This window comes from Lethenteron reissneri, chromosome 13, assembly GCF_015708825.2.
Source record: "Lethenteron reissneri isolate LAM-NWPU_2019-01 chromosome 13, ASM1570882v1, whole genome shotgun sequence".
Lineage (NCBI taxonomy): Eukaryota > Metazoa > Chordata > Hyperoartia > Petromyzontiformes > Petromyzontidae > Lethenteron > Lethenteron reissneri.
In genome coordinates, this window is record NC_083791.1 from 3094316 (window position 1) to 3115797 (window position 21482).

Below are 21482 nucleotides of genomic sequence, written 5' to 3' on the forward strand. Positions count from 1 at the left end.
TTTGTGATATTTGTATTATTTTTTATTCACTTTATTTTTATAAATTTTTATTATTTTATTGTTCCATCGACGTGACTTTACCGAAAGATCCAAATAATATCCTGTTTAAAATAAATGTTCTCTGTCGCAGAAAAACAAACAAATATTCGTGATTTCATGAATGTAATGTAAATAACTTTTTTCATTATATTAAATGTACCCCCCATAAATACGCTTCAAAGCATGTTTACCAGTGGATTTTGAGATTGTGTTAATCCGGGGAACATTTCAACAATAACAAAGTTGCTTCTGAAGGAAAATAGAAACAATCTACGAATATTGCATAATGGACCATGTGACACGATGGAATGCTTCACCCGGTGAACTTTCACTGTGACGTTTGAACTGTGAATGGTGCTGTTTGTTTCGAGTGGGTCAGCGTTTGAGCGGAAAAACAATCCTTCACAGCATTTTTTGCGGGAGAATAGGAGTGCTGAAAAATGAATTTAATGCGCTTCTTCACTCTGTTAACTTCTGCTCTCTCCCCGATGGGAAACAACTCTTCATTTGAAGTCGACCCAGACACCCTTGAAGATATCGATGGTGGGTGAACATTTTAATTAAATTCTATATTCATATCGGTTGACGCTTTGGCTTTGGTAAACAATCACATGGTTAGAGAGTTAAAATGTTTAATACCGTGCAGTTACAAACACAACTTCGTCGAACTTGTCAGAGATCTTTATTAACATCTGCGTTGTGTGTGTGACATAGGCGGTGCTGTTTGTGGTGCATGAGATCTGCCATCTCGGATGTTTTGTGTCGAATCGAAGCTTCAATGAGGGCATATCAAATTGCTGTTTGTCATTCCCTGTATCCACAAGAGTCTTGAAGGTGATTATAAAATTTGTCATTGGAGAAAGCAGGCATTTTTAAGTGCTAGCATGCTATTGCAAACACTGTACTTGTTTATATACGATCTGGGCTTTAAAACAAGTAGCCACCAAGCAGCGTTTGACCGTAATGGCCTTGAGAAGGAGAAAATCGATATCAGTGCTGATGTTTCTGCTTTTCTAACAGCTGAATAAGCCTTTTCTAGCATTCTTCAATAGACAACCCTGCAAGGATGACAGCTTGTATACATTCGTCTATTTATTGTTATTAGAACCCAAAATTGCCTCTTGACACTTTGGCGATAATTTGCACACATATAATCACTCTTATTGTACCACTTTGATGTCCATTGGAAGGGTAACTTATCAATAAGGTGGAGGAACGTAATTTTCATAAAGCCTTGTTATGTGCCTCTCACCTTTCTCATCCAAAGATAAGGAGGGGCAAAGGAGGGGCAGACAACCGATTGAAATCCTACGTTCTCTAGGTTATTTTGGACATAGGCCACTGGGTGTCTCAATTTGCCTCCATCTCTCTTAATCTTCATTCGTAATACTCTGTTCTATAAATTGTGTTAAATTGTGTTAAATAGCCAAAAGCCACCCTGCATAGATTGTTTGAATGAAACGTGCACAATTTGTACATTTACTCATTGAATTATATTAATGTTTTTTTTTTACTGGTATCACTGTGTACAATGTATATAAATTGTGCTACACCAGTTGAATAATGGCATATGTCAAAGCTTCCAGTATGTCTAAATAACAAATTAACACAACCCACCATTTGAAACACCTATCTCTGAGTGGTACACCAACCCGATTTCGAATTTGGTGGATTAGAGGCATGAGCCACTGCAACGTCAGGGTGAAGAGGTGTCATCACATCGCATCATCACGACCTTCTATCTGCTAGATCCCACAGCTGGTGCAGAAGTGATAACAAATCTATTAGAATATCCACCAATAGCCGGGTGGCGGTGGAACATGCTTGTAATCCAGCACTCTGGCGTCGAGGGTTGGTGGGTCACAAACATGTTGTGAAACTCCCTTCCCGTGGACATGAAGGTGCCATACCCTGGATTGCCTCGACAAGGCGATACATAAAATGTGGACTCCACCTGTCCCTTCTGGGAAACTTCTGGGTGCTGCAGTTTTCTTCAACGTGTAAATGCTCATTCATTGACCAATAACACCTTAATATCTAGAGGACTGCAGAGCTTGCAGGAGATTTGCGACAAGCTCACCGCATTGTTGCTTTTCCCACTTGTCCGTGGTCCCTTGCACCTCTGAGTCATTATCTTTGTTTGACATTGAGGGAATACTGTGCAGAGCATGATAAGTTGAAATCATTATAACCTGGCTTTTGGTCTTACCCTCTGTTTCTGAATGCCTGGATGTGATGCCACTGTCTCCCACACTAGCATGCTCTGTTCAACACGTAACCACCAAATGCAACTTAATGTTTTGTTATTTCTCTCCATAGCAGTTAATTTAGAACAGTGGTGGCGCTAGGCATACGTGAGCTAATCAAAAGTGCAAAGCCCCCAATTGCTCAAGGGGCCTCAGATTTATAAAAAAAAATTATTAGGCATGCCCCAAATATCAGCTCATTATCATGATATTTAAAATGATTGAAATTGCTATTAATTAGTACATTGGCTCCATTATTTTATGCAACTGTGATGCAAACTTAGTGATGAAATTTGTCCGGCAAATAATGTGTGTGATCATATAATTCGCTCAGAAAATAATTTCTGGTTAGGGCCCTCAGTGGGCTAGACCACCACTGCTGGTGTGGAGCATTGCTCTCTCTCTCTCAGCTGCAGACAGATGGCCTTTCCGCAGATTTCTGTGACTGCTACTTAAAAATCTGTGCAAATGCATCCCTTTCCCTAACTTTGTATGCTTTTATATGTTTCATCAAATGGACCTCCTTTGCCAGTACCAAATTATGATAATAGGTTTTTCACCTTTTATCTGGCAACAAAACAGGTGTTAGGATGTTAAAACACCAAACTGAAACCTTTCACAAGGAATCATGTCTACATTAACCACAATGCTTGTGGTCAGAATGCGATCGAAATGTCATGATTTTTTATTGTTTTTCTATCTACGTGACTTTACCGAAAGACCCAAAGAGTATGATTTCCTGCAGTCACGACAGCTTTAAGTCAAAATCTTAACACCTGTTTTGTTGCCAGATTAAAGGGGAAAAGCCTATTATCTTTTATATGTTCTTAAGTGCATTCCTTTCTTATGATAACTGCCCGGCGTCCCAGCATGCCTGCTGTCCAATGCAGTGGTACAGCTACTTTCCTAATCGGCATGAGAGGGAGTAGTGTAGATGGGAGACAACATTGATCCTCCGCTATGCCTTCACACCAGGTGCATTGATTGCAGGTAGTTGCTTCTATTGTGTTCAGAGTTATGTTCTTCACCACATGCGGTGCATAGAAATTGAATATTTTCTGCAGCAGATTTCCCTCATCTGTTCTAAATGCTGCCATGTGGGACGAACTATACTTTATGCCCAAATAAAATCTCAGTTGTAAAAGTGAACTGGATGTACTCTTTGGTGGGATTTAGATCCGAGGTGTATTGAGTCGTATATTTCACTAAAATTAACTACAATGGCTAAAATTTAATGATAACATCTCAAAGTAACACTCTCTGAAACTTTAACTTATTTGTTATCACATTTTGGAAGACACATTTTACTTCTACCCACTCGTTGTGCTATGCATTGTGTCAAATGTATTGTTATCAAAGCACTGTGTTATTCACAATAGTTTCACACGTTCAAAAATAACTTCGCGATTAAACCAGGCGGCATGTGTTTGGTATAGCATGTTTTCTGAAATGTTTCGGTCAAATTAAAGACTTTACCTCAGCTGACATAGGAACGTGTAATTCTACCACTGGCTGAGGCTGCTAAGATGAGCTCTGCCCCTCCCCCAGTAGTTACTTGAGAAGGGGAGCAACTTTGAATTTGTTTTGTTGCTTTAATAAAAAAAACTAAAGAATATCGAGCTTGTAAAAGTTTCCAGCAACCTCACTTTTCTATGTAGCACAAGTGGGGCAACGGTGGCATGCAATACGTTTTATTTGCCAATTAGGTAGGACCATATGTGCCCGTGTGCGCCCGTGTGCCTGGATTTGTCACCCCATTGTAAGCTCAGGAAATTACGTTCCAGGAAAGATTAATGGGAACAAACATTGCATTGAAAGTTTAATTAAGATAGAGTTAGGTTTGCTGACTTTTGAAGATGTGTTATACTGATTATTAATACGTTCAATTGATCGTATTAGATTAAAATAGTACATATATATAGGGACAGACAATCTCGATGAAGTTGTACAAGGGCACTGGATATATGTACAGAATTCACTTTAGACATCAAAATATGCCTTATAAGCTATATGTTGTATTCTTCCTGCCATTGTATGATGTGGTTACAGTGCTTCATTCACAGTTGTAAGATTATGAGTTAAAATCCCAGTCAAGATTCAGTCGAGCCCATTTTCCCTCTGGGGTTAATACACTCCTATCTACGTGGAAAGTCAACAGTGGCTAATTCATGAAATGACCGGCCCCTCTCATATGAATATGTAATCTCCACTACTGGCTGAGAGCCACCAATAGTATGTAGTACTGCACTACAATCAATTGTGCAGAGACACATTTAGAATTTGACTTGAATGGACACGCGTGTTTTCACTAATTGTCATTTATTGACGATTGCAGTCGCCACTGCCGGGACTGTGTGCTTTGGGAATGGGAACATTGTGGGGACATTATATTCTCAAGTCCCCTGTACTCTGATGGTTTGTTTAACCACTGATATCAACTAAGCCAATGCCCCTGTACTATGACCTGGGGCTAGGTTACAGTTGTGTTTTTTTAGTGGTGCTGTACCCTACACATGGATTCAGCCACAGGCAAAATATATCAATTACAATTAAACAAAGAACTGGCTCATTAATGGATTATTTGACCAAAATTCCGTTGGTCAACGTGAAGCAAAGATATATAACAGGATGCAATATTTCAGTGTATCTGTTTGGCAGCGTCTGTACTGTATATTGATGAAGCTGTATATGAAGGAGATTCTCATATATGTCCGTGGGCTCTTGCGGTGAGAGATGATAATTGGCTTGCCTGATAGTGCAGGTCGTGGGTTCGATCCCAACCCTGATGCCTGTATATTTGGAGTTTGCATGTTGTCCCCATGGTCGTGTGCATTTTTCTCCGGGTCTTCCGGTTTTTCCCTCCACATTTAGAAACATGCGTGTTAAAGTAGTTGGCTGCTATAAATTTCCACATGATAACCACTTCGTTGAGCTATCATTTGTGGCCAGGTCGCTTCTGAAAAAGAGCTACATAGCTCAGTGGGCCTTACCTCGTAAAATAAAAAAAGAGTTTAGTTTAAACGTGAAACATTCTCAATAAGGAAAACTCAATTCAACTCATGTGGATTGGGAGTAAGAATAACAAGTATCTATCACTTCACATTAACATTAAATAATATTTATTCCATCAATGTATGTGCATTTTGGACCAATGTTTTCAGCAGTATTTGTTTAACCAGGTAAATTCTGTACCAGTTTCAACTTTTTGAGTCTCATCAACAGAATTATTCAGGGCTGTTAAACGAAAAGTTTGTGGGCTGCCTAATAAGACATCGTGTAAATTATTTACTCCCATGGTGGAAGCAAGTCCTTCTTTAGAGTCATTACTGTTGACTTCTTATAAAGTATTACTCCGTTTGTATGGAAAATTATATTGACTGGGTTAATGTAGATTTTAATGTATGACCTTACAATTGAGTCAGGGAGGTACTTTAACTACAGAGATGCCCTACTGAATAGAAACAGTTTGAACCAAGACTGCTTGTGGGTAATGGAGGACTTTATTATTATCAAGTCACGCGACACAATTACGCTGACAATATATACTAGCGCTATAGTCCTAAGCACTGCTTTCGCATGGAGTGTTTGACAAGTCTATATTTACTGAACCATTGCCCTGCTCTCTTGTGGTGTAAGCATGTTTACAAAGTGCTGTTCATTAACTCATAAATGTCCTTGTGTAAACAGGACAGCAACAAGATTTTAATTTGAGTCCATCATATGTTGTTGCCCATCTGCAACGGATAACTTTGCATGATTAATAATGTCTTGAGTTTCAGAGCCGTTTGATTTCCCATGGGGAAATGTTGTGTTAATAGTTAACCAATCATGTGAAATGCTGCTACGAAACTTATGTAAATCATACAGGCCATTGTAACGTCAATTATAACCGTGTTCCTGTCGGCTGCATGAGTATTTTGGGGCTGCTGAGGCCAAGTAAATTACAACTTTTGGAATTTGACCACACCTCGGTTAATATCAGCATGCCAATATGATTATTCTAAACATAAAAAAATTAATGTTGTACTTAGCAGAATTTCAGATCATACAAATTAGATTGTCAAAGCAAATATTGTTCGCTTAGTGGGGCCTCAGTCACCAGAGTATTAATGTAGGATACTGTGGTGGGAAATTACATAACAACACTATTTCTCGACTCACTCCAATTGGTCTCTATTACCCATCACTATGTGCTGTCCCTTTATGCACTGTCATTGGTGATTCGCCACATGCGTAAAATGTTAAATATTTTTAAATGCACGTTAATCCTGAGTTCAAAATCAAATGAGGGACACGACCTCGAGCTGAAGATAGCTTATCGCTCTGCGTATTATGGAGGTGCGTTGAGAGCAGCTGTGCATATTCAGTAGAACGGTCAATATGCCAAGCACTGATGAAATCTCCACTGCAACAGCTGACAAAGCATCATTACCGTGCACAGGGGTCAGTGTTCCAAGGAACATTCTGGTCATTGTGCTGGGCACTGGTGGTCTATATTGATCACGTTCGACTGAACCATAAATAATGCATATCTAATTTCAATATGCTTTTCCCTGGATATTGAATTTATTAAGAGGTATAAACTCAGGCAATTTGTTACCTTTTTGTATCGTGCATTTTTAAAGGTAATGTGAGCATGATGTATCGTGGAATGTGCACTCGTGTACACATTTAAATGTTTCACCACACACGCATTTCACAATTAATAAATAATTACTAAATAGTCCCCCCTTTTTAAATGTCCCAGTGACAGCCCTGAGCCAGTGGTGGTCATTCTCTAATCCCATGGTCAGAAGAGTAACAAAATGATTATCTTCTCATATGGAAATACACTTTATTATACATTTTTTTAAATCATGCACTTTGGAAGATCATGTGTAGTTGTCAGGGCAACATTAATTTGCATATCCACGAATAATTTTCTTTTCTTTGGTTTGTTTCCACATTTTTGGAAACTTTTTGATCAATTTTAGCCAGTTTTAAATCGAGTGAGCCCCTCATATGAGCACAACTTTATACTACATCTTGGTACACTATTTGATCATCTTTATCAGAGTTATGCCCCCCTGTTATGGGAAGGACAGGCAGGCTTACAAATGGATGGACATAACCACTGCACACTTTCACCCTTAGTTGGACAGCCCTACAAAACATACATCTATAAAAAAACACGACCTATTTAAACCATCCCCCAACATTACCAATACTGACTTAATGGATAACTAATAATGTATAACCCTGATGGGAATGGTGTGGTGGATCAGTGAGGCAATGGTTAGCACACTGCAGTATGAAACTCGTAGCCTGAGTTCGATAGCTGGTCACGGCTCACATCAGTGGAGTAACATCTGAACTGGTCCTGGCCCCTCCTTCACCAACCTGCATTGACCAGCATGGCCAAGCATGGTCAAACAAGTGCCGTGGCTAAATGGCACGGGGATGACTTTTCCTGGCAGTGGATTGACAAAGGCACAGGAAAACACAGCGATTCCGTTTTGTAAATGGTGAAAAAATTACTTTATTTAAATGGTGCCGTCTGTTACGAGCCTTGATTATGAGCACGTCACCATTGTGCATTGGTTGCACAGCATATGAGTACTAGAGACAGAAGAGTTCAAATCCTTCCCCCACACATAGCGCGTGTCTCAATGTAAGGTGTAATGTTCCTTTATATGTTTCATTGGCTTATAAAAGTTTTCAAAAATGATGTGAAGATAATAATGTGCGCCACAGTATTCCGTGAAAATGGAACACTCACGGTGACATATTTCACACCTGTGTAGCTTCGCTTGCCATTTTGAAGTGACGCACGTATGAGACATCTCATCCAAAGTGTTTGCTTTTGTGGTAATCTGTCACTGGGGTCTTGATTGCAGAATGTCACTCACGAAACACTCGCCCAACTGCACACACAAAAATGCAAGATCCCCCCCATTTAGCCTGATAGACCATAGGTACAATTGCTGTCGGTGAGCAATACATCCACCTGTCTTTTCCTACCCCGTGTTTATCTTTACATGCTACACCATGTACACAGTTCTTATATTGCATTGAAACACACATGATAAGTAATGTTACCCATGTGCTAAGTACCAAAACAACAATGTGGGGCTGCACATTTTGATTGGCAACTGAGATGCGGGCCACCCTGACTCATGGATTTTCCACCACTCCTTCAGGGCCACCAATGGAGACAAAGTAAAGGTGCAGCTCTGCAATTGCTTGCTTATGCCACTGCTTGCAAAAGGGTCTCCACTATATGTGACGTACATTCTTATATTTTCTCGTCAAGGAGCATAAATAATCACGCAAACTCCGGTCATCCTCGCAGTGGCTTTTGCCCAGCCTTTGAACAATAATGATCACTGCATCACACGCTTTCAGATGTGCTTCTGCAGCTGTCTGGAACGCTCTTCCTTCAAATTTAGGAAGCCACTGGAGCTATGCACTTTTTTGTGATTTTATTGCGATAAAACGGGCGCCCGGCCCAATATGCCGATTGACATTGGAGGAGAACAGAAACCTCGCGAAGGAGCTATGCACTTTTAAATCTAGATTGAAAATCTATTTATTTATAACTGTTTTTTGTGTTTAGTTTGTTATCCTTCCCCCGCACCTTCGATTAGCATGGTTGGCTACATACGGTGCAAAATAAGTTCAACATACATATACATACACATGAAGCTCAAGAATGTATCTGGGCTACTCTTCCATGTTGACCAGACATGTTGGAAGAGGTGGGTGTACCCACACCTTACCCCACCATACACCACCTACAAATTGACGAACTTTTGAACCCATTTATATTGCTGGGTGGACAGAGGTGGTGGGAGGTGGTGGTAGGATTTAAGAAGCTTCCACCATTGTTTCAACTGCTACACCAAACGTTTTTATTTAACCAAAGACCTCTGGATGGAAAATACATTTCGCTAACCATTACCCTATGGCAGTTCACTAATGAAGACTATCACCACCCAAAAGCTTGTTTGAAAACACACTTTGACTTGGTTCAACGGAGAACATAACCACGGCAATCTTGTTTCAGCAGGTCGGGCACTTTAATGCACCCAAGCACCCTCTATGTCCTTTCCACCCCTACACAGATGCCTTCCCTCTGTCCAGAGGTCGTGACAGCAGCCGGGCCATGGCCATCGAAGCATCAGGTGAGATCCTGGGGGAGGAGCTCTCTGCCGGTGCGGTGAGCGCGTGCACCCTGGATCCAGACGCGGTGCGCACAGGCTGCGGGGGCGGCCCCAACCTTACGCAGGCTGAGTGCCACACGAGTGGATGCTGCTGGGAGCCCCAAGGTGACCTGGAGCCGGCGTGCTACCAGAGGCACGGCCTCCCATCGGGTACGATTAATGCACAATCTATTACCCACATAAATGGTTTCAACGTAGCAATTCATTATATTATAGTTCTGGAATTGTCTAACCACAATCTAGGCTCATTTTAACTCTGAAATTTCCTAGGAAGGTTCAGTATCAAATTTGTAAGAAAGACCTGGGTATAATACATTTTACTTTCTATTTTACCAGTTAAGGCCCACTGAGCTATATAGCTCTTTTTCAGAAGCAACCTGACCACACATAATAACTCAACGAAGTGGCTTATCACGTGAAAATGTAGAGCAGACAAATACTCTTAAAGCATGTTTCTAAATGTGGAGGTAAAAACCGGAGGACGCGGAGAAAAATCCATGCAAACTCCAAATATGCAGGCATCAGGGTCTGAATCAAACCCATGACCTGCATACCAGACAAGGAAGTTAATATCTCGCCACCGTGGCGCCCATGACCATTGGTGGTTTGTGGGAGTGGAGGAAGGAGGTGGGTGGAGTGCTGTGGATGCAATTGGAAATCTTTATAATGAGCAGGTAATAATAATTGTCTTTTTTTTCTTTTACATTATTTTTTTTCGAGCGGGGCCCTGCCTCACTGGCCTCTGGTCACCACAGCTCTGTAAAGTCAATGACATTTTGACACTCTATTCAGGCGACTATATTTAATTCTGACAATCAATTGCTTTATTGATTGGAAGCTTGTTATGCGCCACAATATCAAGTGGATATTTCCACAACGTAAACAGTGAACGCCTCGGTGCCTGTTGATATTGTGCTTGTTAATAGTTTGTGAAAATGTTGACCATTTACTGACTGCAAAAGATAAATCGATAGTAGTTCGATTCCAGGCCGTGCACAATACCAGTGGAAATTGGTATCTGAACTTTTTTCAAGTATTCCATTGGGTGGCCTGGTATGGTGTGACCAACGTTGGCACTGGTGAGGTAATGAGGGTCAGTTGTGGTCTAGCAAACACCATCATATTGCGTCAAAGAGTGTAAAGTCATGATGACGATGATTTCCCGCTCAACTGAGCATTGAGGAGGCGCTCTTGTCCTCTTTACAGGGGTTGGCTACGATTAGTGCGGCTGGCCACATGCGGCGCGATATAAGTTCAATGTACATTCATATAGCTGTTCGCCAGCGGTGGAAACTCCTTAATTGGAGTAACCGGTAGCAACATTCGTCCCCTGCTTACAGACAATTTCCCACTTGCGGTCAAGTGCCTTATTTATCTTGTTACATACAGGGACAAATTACCATAAGTGGGTCCCCTCGGCAACAACAAAAAACTTTGCGCCTTCAAAACATTTAATTCTCTAACAGGTGCAATGTACATGCGAGTGACATTGTTATTATAATTACAGTGGTGGAGGATGCAGCGTATTGGCAGCAAATCGGCATCACAGCCTTAAACCAAGCCCTCCTGACCCAACCGATTGTGAGGACAGCAAAGAATATCATCCTGTTCATAGGGGACGGCATGAGCCTTTCCACAGTCAGCGCAGCCCGCATCCTCAAGGGTCAGATGGCTGGACACACGGGAGAGGAATCCCACCTCTCCTTTGAAGACTTCCCACACACCGCACTGCTGAAGGTAAGAAAAGTGACAAGTTAAATTCGTGCATGTGGAATGCGTATATTGAGAGATGAAGCCCTTTACAACAGAAAGATATGGCAGGCTGACAATCCATGAGTTTCAAACAAACAAATTTACTTTGTTTTACATTTTCAAGCAAACGCAGTGACTTTAGCAGGACTTTGATATTTTTCAACTTCATAATGCCCTAAAACCTGGCCCTGAACAGCTAAAAAGTTATGTTATTATCTGGCCCAAACTTGTCTCGCCACCTATCCACACTGTGGCTCCGGACTCACACCTGATTGAGCAGCTTGTCAACTTTAAATATCGAGGCATTATACAGGGCTTGAAAATGCCTTCTTTCAAGACCCACATTGACCACATGGCCAACAATAAAAAAAAAGTTTTATTATTTTACAGAAGCAAACACCGTATTCCACATCGACTCCATCTTTATATAGTTAAATCCACCATCTCGCCCATATTTTATTACTGTGACAACGCCTAGCTTTTTAATCTACCTTAAAACGTCTCACTCCATTTTACTAATCCACTCTGCGTTTTGCCCTTTTGTCACCTCCTACGGACCTCATCATTGAAACCTGTAAATGTACTCAAAAATGTCCCCCTAGATATCTGGAGAGACCATCATCACTTTGCTGTCTTCATCCTAAAGGTATTCTTAAACAAATCCCGCTAATTACCTGAAGGACCACTTAGTTCCTCGAACTCCCTCCCGTAGCCTCAGAAGTGCCTCCTTATTAATACTAAATATCCTATTTGACAAATCTTTGGTAAAAGGTATGTCCACGTTGCTGCTCATCTACATATTTGTTCCCTCCCTCACACCACCGCTTTACTTCCCTATTAAACCAAAACATAGGGGGTACTTGCACCTGTACCTAACTTTTTATGGCACTTCTTGCATTCAAAATACATTTGCAATGATTTTGTATTTGCATGTGTTTCACTTATGACAGTTAGGTACCTCATATGTTAGTGGTGCAATATTCCTTTAGGACCCTCTACTCGTTTACTGCAATATTGATCCTTTGCCTTTGTTGCCACTGTGCTCACGCAACACGGATCTCCCATGTACAATAGCTGGACACCTGGTCTCAACTGGATCATCCGTACAATAAATAAAATAAACTAGACTTAAACTTCAAACACTGAATAAACCCGGAAAAGAGGGGGATTAGGGGAAGTAGGCTCGGTTAGCTCCTAGGTCACTTGCTAGGATTGTTTGTTTTGCCCCACTGGACCGTTTCCACCATCCTGGGAGTTGAAAGTCTCCCCCTCCTTGCATAGACAATCCTCTCTGAGGGCAAACCCATCCCTAAAAAATTAACCCGTGGGTTACTAAATATAATTTATTTTTTCCTAAAAAGTGTAAAATTTAGGAAAAAGAAATTCACGAAAATAAATTGTCACGCACAACGAGTCTGTGTGCAAAATGTCAGCTCGATTGGACCACGGGAAGTGGGTTAAAAAACGACCGAAAGATTTGCACGGTCGTAAGCGTGCAAGCAAGCAAGTGAACTTAATATAAAGGATTTAAAAATAGAGGGCACGGGAATGAATTGGCCTGCATGGAAAGCAACCGATATGGAAAAGACAGGGGGACATGCTTACCAAGAAAGGGAAAATGGGCTCTTTTTTTTCAAGCAGATACTGGCATGACATGATATCCCGCAGTCGCACTTCTACAAGTATCTACACGTTAGGGACGCCGTTGCCAAAGCCCCAAACAAGAACTTTGCCCACATCACTCAGCCCGTTATGGACTGGCTGGTAGAGGGAAAAGGAGAAGTACACATTGGCGAACACGTATTATCTTCCCGACATATTAGACAAAAAATCAAGAAAGTGTGGAAAAAGTTTCTAGGACAAGACATCCCTTGCAACTCAGTTTATAGACTCCAGGGTATTGCAAGTTAGGGATGACATTCTTCACAGATGGAATTCTTTCACAGATGGAACTGAGTTGCAGCTGTAGTGATTGTTACATTGGGGAAACGAAACATCATGTCTCTGATCGTGTCCGCGAGCACAAGTCACATCTGAAACACGGCAAAATTGAGTCTTCCGCCGTTTCCGATCATTGCTACAACGCTGTAGGCTCTCATAATATTGTTTTTTTCTGAGACCAAGCTGCTCTGCAAACCCTCTGGCTACCATGAAAGGTTTGTACACGAAGCCATCCAGATTTACAAACACAGACATAACTTCAACCGTGATGATGGGTACAAACTGAGTAATCATTGGAAAGATGTTATTAACCACGCAAAAAATATTTAACTACACATATTTGTACCATCTTATTTGCCAGGTACTATTCTACTTTACCGAGTGTTGACATCCCCAGCGTTTAACACCTACTGCTTTTTTGTATTTGGATTCTCAACCCACACCGGTTTAGGTCGAGGTACACCGATTGTTCTCTTGCACATTGACGACGTTGGCCAATTTCTCTTGTAGCCCCGCCCACCACCCCCACGTGCCATTCCCTGGTTACCACATTCAGATAAGCCCCTCCCCCCTTAACTTGTATTTAAGGGCTGGTCTCTTGGAATTTTGCCTCACTTAATGCAGTAATTTTAGCTGTGACGGTCCCACCTGATGACGGAAACTTGTGTTGCCTCCGAAACGTCGTGATTTATTATTTTATTTTATTTCTATTATTACTTTTAGTAATTTCATTTTTTACCTACGTGACTTTACCGAAAAAACCTAAGAGTAAGGAAAATAAATCTGGATACCTTGGCATAGATCCCTGTACTGTCTTGGAAGCGACGGAGCACCTTAGCTACAAGCTGAAGGGAAAATAACGAGAATAGGAGGACACGATATTCCCCCCCCCCCCCCCATTTCCTTGGGAACCCCGCATAATAAGCAATACCAGAACGACAGGAGGAAAGAATGAGTGGTGAGTGCGAAGTGGAGGACCGGGCCATAAACACTATGCTACGACTATCACATTCTGAGTGATTGTTGTTCCCACGAACAAAAAAGGCAGAACCGGGCACTGTGCTTGTTATTTTTCTTGTTTTATTTGCTCTATTTGGTTATTTATCCCCCCTCCCACCCCCATCCGCACCCCCCTCCTCTAATCTTCCTCTCCTGATCTTCGACCCTACTGTTTGTAGGGAAGAGAACCCGGTGAACTTTAAACCTGGCCCCAATTAGGGGAGAATCGCTCAGAGAGCCCGGCTTCCATTCACATGTTCACTGCGCCATGAGTTTGTTGACCCTCTGTTGTGTTCGTGTTGCGGGTTCAGTAAATAATAAATTAATCAAATACATTTCCCTTTGAGCGTGTTAGGCCTGTTTGTCGAAACTCTATGCGAGTACAACATAGAAAGATTGAGTAGAATGAATATGTTAGCCAGCTGGATTTTAGTGGACTCGTTCAGCAGGATGGCGTGTACAGTAGCCTTGCTCTCGTTCTTGTCAGTCCATCATACACGAAGTGCACAATTTCTTAAGCATTGGAAAGTGATCAATATCTATGATGCCATTCGTCACGCTGAGAATATCACCTATTACAAAGGCCGAAAAGAATGTGCTCACACCTTATATTACACCGTGGTCATCACATGGGTAGCTGGATAAAGGTTAGCGGCAAGTGTGTTTGCCACTCAGAATATGTGTATGGTGGTGACAGTTCCATGCCTGGGGCTGCAAATAATTTCTGTACAGATTTACTAACACATCCTAGCCTCCGTAAAATAGACATTAAAGACCTTTTGACATCATTTGTACAACTAGGCCATGTGTGCCAGTGTCAGGACCCAATATCCTAAATGTGAAATGGCACTGCTCCAATTTGTTAAATAGTAACAGTGCTGTAGTAATGACGACCACTGTATTCCTATGGCTGCAGTGTCCTTGCAAAATAAACAATTGACCTCCAAGTTAAATACGTAAGATATATCAAGTGATATTCAGTCGTACCAGCTGATGATAATAATACTATTCAGACTGTTGCTCATACCCTTTTATGAGCTCAATACGTGTTTTTGTGAGTGTATAGATATTTATTTTCCTCCCCTGTCCCCTCATTCCCCTCTGCAAACCTTTACTCAAAACTCATCAAACAATTATTGGCAGGGCACAAGAGAATGTTTCTAAATAGGAATTCTTTTTACCTTTGTGTATTTGCAAATGTATTTGCATAGTTTTAGCACTTGACCACCCTGCCGCTACATTGGTTATGAACCAAGTAACAAAGATACATTTTCATTGGATGTATTTATGTACGTGATTTTGCACTGTTTTTGATTCAATATATAATTAAAATAGGCTGGAACATTGCTATATCAATAATATAAATTTGTAGCATGGAAGAATGCAGTTCCTGAATTTGCTCATTGGGTGAAACGTTCATCAATGCAAAATGCCAAACAGAATGAGAAACAACTTTAAAACACAGTTGTAGAAGCGAACATGGTTTTGTCTGTGCTTCCAAAGAACAATATCCTTTTGGGCAGTTTTTAAGTGGTGATTTTATATATTTTAAAAAATGCTTTGATATTAGTAAATACAAATAACGCATGTACCTTTTGTTAATTCATGTCATTTTAGATTGTAATGTTTTATCAACATGATTTTCTATAATGCTGTTTATGAAACAAGTAAGGCTACAATTTATGACCTCTATAAAGTAAATAAATAAGCAACTATAATCGACAACGTGCGGAGAGACACGGGGATATAGATGGACACACAGGGTGACGCGTGAGAAGAAAGACAAGAGGAGGAACGAGTGAGGGAGAGAACCAAGAGGAGAGACAGAAAGGAAAGACGTCAAGAGAGACTAACGAGAGAATATTCTATAAGAGACATGAGCAGTGAAAAAATTTGAAAAGGTAGATTGTGAGAAATAGGAGAGAGAAAGAGACTTGGAGCAACAGACAGAGAGATAGAACACAAGGCTAGAGAGACATAGTGAGAGCTAGAGTGATAGGGCTAGAGATGCGACAATAGAAAGGCATGGGGAGAGGAAGACAGAGACATGCACGAGATTGGAGACATACATGAGGAGAGAGAAAGACATGGAAGACACATACCTCAAGTGACCCCCTTGATTGGGGATTATGACCCAGCGTTTGATTGACACTAGCCTATACCATGAATGATTGACACTTGCCTATACTGTGAATGATTGACACTGGCCTATACTATGAATGATGGACACTGGCCTATACTATGAATGATTGACACTGGCCTCTACTGTGAATGATTGACACTGGCCTATACTATGAATGATTGACACTGGCCTCTACTGTGAATGATTGACACTGGCTTATACTGTGAATGATTGACGCTGGCCTATACTGTGAATGATTGACACTGACCTATACCGTGAATGATTGACACTGGCCTATACTGTGAATGATTGACGCTGGCCTATACTGTGAATGATTGATGCTGGCCTATACTGTGAATGATTGACACTGGCCTATACTGTGAATGATTGACGCTGGCCTCTACTTTGAATGATTGACACTGACCTCCACTGTGAATGATTGACACTGGCCTATACTGTGAATGATTGACACTGGCCTATACTGTGAATGATTGAAACTGGCCTATACTGTGAATGATTGACGCTGGCCTATACTGTGAATGATTGACACTGGCCTATACTGTGAATGATTGACACTGGCCAATACTGTGAATGATTGATGCTGGCCTATACTGTGAATGATTGACACTGGCCTCTACTGTGAATGATTGACACTGGCCTATACTATGAATGATTGACACTGGCCTCTACTGTGAATGATTGACACTGGCTTATACTGTGAATGATTGACGCTGGCCTATACTGTGAATGATTGACACTGACCTATACTGTGAATGATTGACACTGGCCTATACTGTGAATGATTGACGCTGGCCTATACTGTGAATGATTGATGCTGGCCTATACTGTGAATGATTGACACTGGCCTATACTGTGAATGATTGACGCTGGCCTCTACTGTGAATGATTGACACTGACCTCCACTGTGAATGATTGACACTGGCCTATACTGTGAATGATTGACACTGGCCTATACTGTGAATGATTGACACTGGCCTATACTGTGAATGATTGACGCTGGCCTCTACTGTGAATGATTGACACTGGCCTATACTGTGAATAATTGACACTGACCTATACTGTGAATGATTGACACTGGCCTATACTGTGAATGATTGACACTGACCTATACTGTGAATGATTGACGCTGACCTATACTGTGAATGATTGACACTGGCCTATACTTGAATGATTGACACTGGCCTATACTGTGAATGATTGCCACTGGCCTATACTGTGAATGATTGACACTGGCCTATACTGTGAATGATTGACACTGGCCTATACTGTGAATGATTGACACTGGCCTATACTGTGAATGATTGACACTGACCTATACTGTGAATGATTGACACTGACCTATACTGTGAATGATTGACGCTGGCCTATACTGTGAATGATTGACGCTGGCCTATACTGTGAATGATTGATGCTGGCCTATACTGTGAATGATTGACACTGGCCTATACTGTGAATGATTGACGCTGGCCTATACTGTGAATGATTGACACTGGACTATACTGTGAATGATTGACACTGGCCTATACTGTGAATGATTGACACTGGCCAATACTGTGAATGATTGATGCTGGCCTATACTGTGAATGATTGACACTGGCCTCTACTGTGAATGATTGACACTGGCCTATACTATGAATGATTGACACTGGCCTCTACTGTGAATGATTGACACTGGCTTATACTGTGAATGATTGACGCTGGCCTATACTGTGAATGATTGACACTGACCTATACTGTGAATGATTGACACTGGCCTATACTGTGAATGATTGACGCTGGCCTATACTGTGAATGATTGATGCTGGCCTATACTGTGAATGATTGACACTGGCCTATACTGTGAATGATTGACGCTGGCCTCTACTGTGAATGATTGACACTGACCTCCACTGTGAATGATTGACACTGGCCTATACTGTGAATGATTGACACTGGCCTATACTGTGAATGATTGACACTGGCCTATACTGTGAATGATTGACGCTGGCCTATACTGTGAATGATTGACACTGGCCTATACTGTGAATGATTGACACTGGCCAATACTGTGAATGATTGATGCTGGCCTATACTGTGAATGATTGACACTGGCCTCTACTGTGAATGATTGACACTGGCCTATACTATGAATGATTGACACTGGCCTCTACTGTGAATGATTGACACTGGCTTATACTGTGAATGATTGACGCTGGCCTATACTGTGAATGATTGACACTGACCTATACTGTGAATGATTGACACTGGCCTATACTGTGAATGATTGACGCTGGCCTATACTGTGAATGATTGATGCTGGCCTATACTGTGAATGATTGACACTGGCCTATACTGTGAATGATTGACGCTGGCCTCTACTGTGAATGATTGACACTGACCTCCACTGTGAATGATTGACACTGGCCTATACTGTGAATGATTGACACTGGCCTATACTGTGAATGATTGACACTGGCCTATACTGTGAATGATTGACGCTGGCCTCTACTGTGAATGATTGACACTGGCCTATACTGTGAATAATTGACACTGACCTATACTGTGAATGATTGACACTGGCCTATACTGTGAATGATTGACACTGACCTATACTGTGAATGATTGACGCTGACCTATACTGTGAATGATTGACACTGGCCTATACTTGAATGATTGACACTGGCCTATACTGTTAATGATTGCCACTGGCCTATACTGTGAATGATTGACACTGGCCTATACTGTGAATGATTGACACTGGCCTATACTGTGAATGATTGACACTGGCCTATACTGTGAATGATTGACACTGACCTATACTGTGAATGATTGACACTGACCTATACTGTGAATGATTGACGCTGGCCTATACTGTGAATGATTGACGCTGGCCTATACTGTGAATGATTGATGCTGGCCTATACTGTGAATGATTGACACTGGCCTATACTGTGAATGATTGACGCTGGCCTATACTGTGAATGATTGACACTGGCCTATACTGTGAATGATTGACACTGGCCTATACTGTGAATGATTGACACTGACCTATACTGTGAATGATTGACGCTGGCCTATACTGTGAATGATTGCCACTGGCCTATACTGTGAATGATTGACACTGGCCTATACTGTGAATGATTGACACTGGCCTCTACTGTGAATGATTGACACTGGCCTATACTGTGAATGATTGACACTGGCCTATACTGTGAATGATTGACACTGGCCTCTACTGTGAATGATTGACACTGGCCTATACTGTGAATGATTGACACTGGCCTATACTGTGAATGATTGACACTGGCCTATACTGTGAATGATTGACACTGACCTATACTGTGAATTGGTAAACTGAGGCGCATCTTAGGTATGTGCAACTTTGTTAAAAAAGTGGAAACGAAACTAAAACTTAACTATATTTTTATGTTACTAGGGAAGGCCGACTGAGCTATATAGCTCTTTTTTAGAAGCGACCTGGCCATAAATCATAGCTCAATAAAGTGGCTTATCACGTGGAAATTGACAGCAGCCAAATGCTCGAATGAAAGAAACGTACAAATGTATGTTTAACACGTAGGCTTTCGCGACCAATATTATTCATAATAGAGGTTTTTTGGTTAGATCGCGTTATTGATACATGTGTAGTAAGTATATGGAGGCTTGACGACAGGATCGGAGGCACACTTATTTATTACACCAACACAGTTATTTACAGGTCACTGGGCTACAGGGATTTCTCGACAGCTAACCCCTCTAACCTATACCAATTCCTCCACTACGGGACTAGGGGAGGCTATCTGTCCCAGCTTGGTTAAGCTGGGATCCCGGCTCCCTGAGTCACCAGACCAGCTTCGTCTGGGCTCTCGGGGCCACGCCACCGGCTTGCCCTGGTCGGCCCTTATAAGGACAGCGAGCCAGGGGAGCTCTGGGGCCTACACTAGCTGGTCTTCCGTCTTCTCTGGTTATAGCTGAGTCCCGACTCCCGAGCCTTTCGGCTCATCACCTTTTATAGGACTTGCCCCCAAGGGGGGGGCCCGTGGGGGATACACATGCGGACGTCGGTGCGAGCGCCACCCTTGTGTACGGCCGTAACCCCGCCCCTTGTGTTTGTTGGCCATCCGTGGCCATGCATAATCACACCTCAACATTCGTAGACATGCGCAATTACACCTCTACATCACCCCCCCCTGTACAGCTCGCAGCCGTCCCCGGCTGCAAAAAAAAATCAGAATAAAGGTGCATCCCTCACAAAAACCCCGTGTGTGCCTCGCGTAATTTTTAACAAGAACAAGAACAACGAGAGGAAGAGAGAGAGAGAGAAAAAAATAACCCGACGCACCCCCCCCGGATAACACCCCAAAACCAACATATATATACACTCCGGACGTCACCTTTCCCATCGTCCGCAAGGCCCCCCAACGGCCGACCTCACAACACCCCTCCCCTTTTGTCCGCAAGGCCCCCCAACGGCCGACCTCACAAAAGTCTGCGCGTTTTGGCGCGCGTTCTCGCGGCGGGTCCGTCACAAGGGTCCGGCCCGGCACGCTCAGTGACGGTCGTTGACGGTCCGGGTGCAAGAGGGTCAGGCTCCGCTGCCGAGTGACCCCCGACCCCTCCGGGAGGGGTTGGTGGGCGTGGGCCCGTCACTCCTGTTTCACCTGGGGGCGGAACAGTTGGCGTCAGGTTAGGCGAGTGCAGCGACGACGGGGAGTCGGCGACACCCTCACACGTTTGGCCATGCGTGTGTGTGTGTGAACCCCGGGGCGGCGTGACGAATGGTTTTAACCTTGAGGGGTGCACATACCACCGGCGCCTCCCCCATTTGACGCGAACACATTGCGGCCGCAAAACCTGCACGACCTCCACTGGCCCCCGCCACGGCCGTACCAATTTCGACGAGGTTGCCAGCGGCACCTGAGGACAGTGCAACCACGCCCTGTCCCCTGGTACCCATTTGACCACCTGCACCCGCCCCAACCGAAGCCTCTCGTTCGCCTTCTGGCGGAGTTCAGAATTTTGCACGGCCGCTTCCCGCGCCTCAGACAATTGAGCGATGTTAAATTTAACGTGTTCGGACAACTTAGACTTCGCCTGGAGCGCCGAGAGCTTCAGCTGGGTCGCCACAGGAGGGTTAACTTCGCGCCCATACATTAAAAAGAAAGGGGAAAATCCGGTGGC

The 21482-nt window shown here is 42.6% G+C and overlaps 1 protein-coding gene across 1 annotated transcript in view; it reads left to right on the top strand.

Moving 5' to 3' along the window:
- The first annotated feature begins 419 nt into the window (after positions 1-419).
- Positions 420-21482, top strand: part of LOC133342004 (alkaline phosphatase-like) — a 63280-nt gene continuing 42217 nt past the window's right edge. The window contains 3 exon segments of the mRNA XM_061550863.1: positions 420-582; positions 9389-9637; positions 10995-11224. Coding sequence (XP_061406847.1) covers positions 480-582; positions 9389-9637; positions 10995-11224 — 582 coding nt within the window. The 5' untranslated portion in view covers positions 420-479.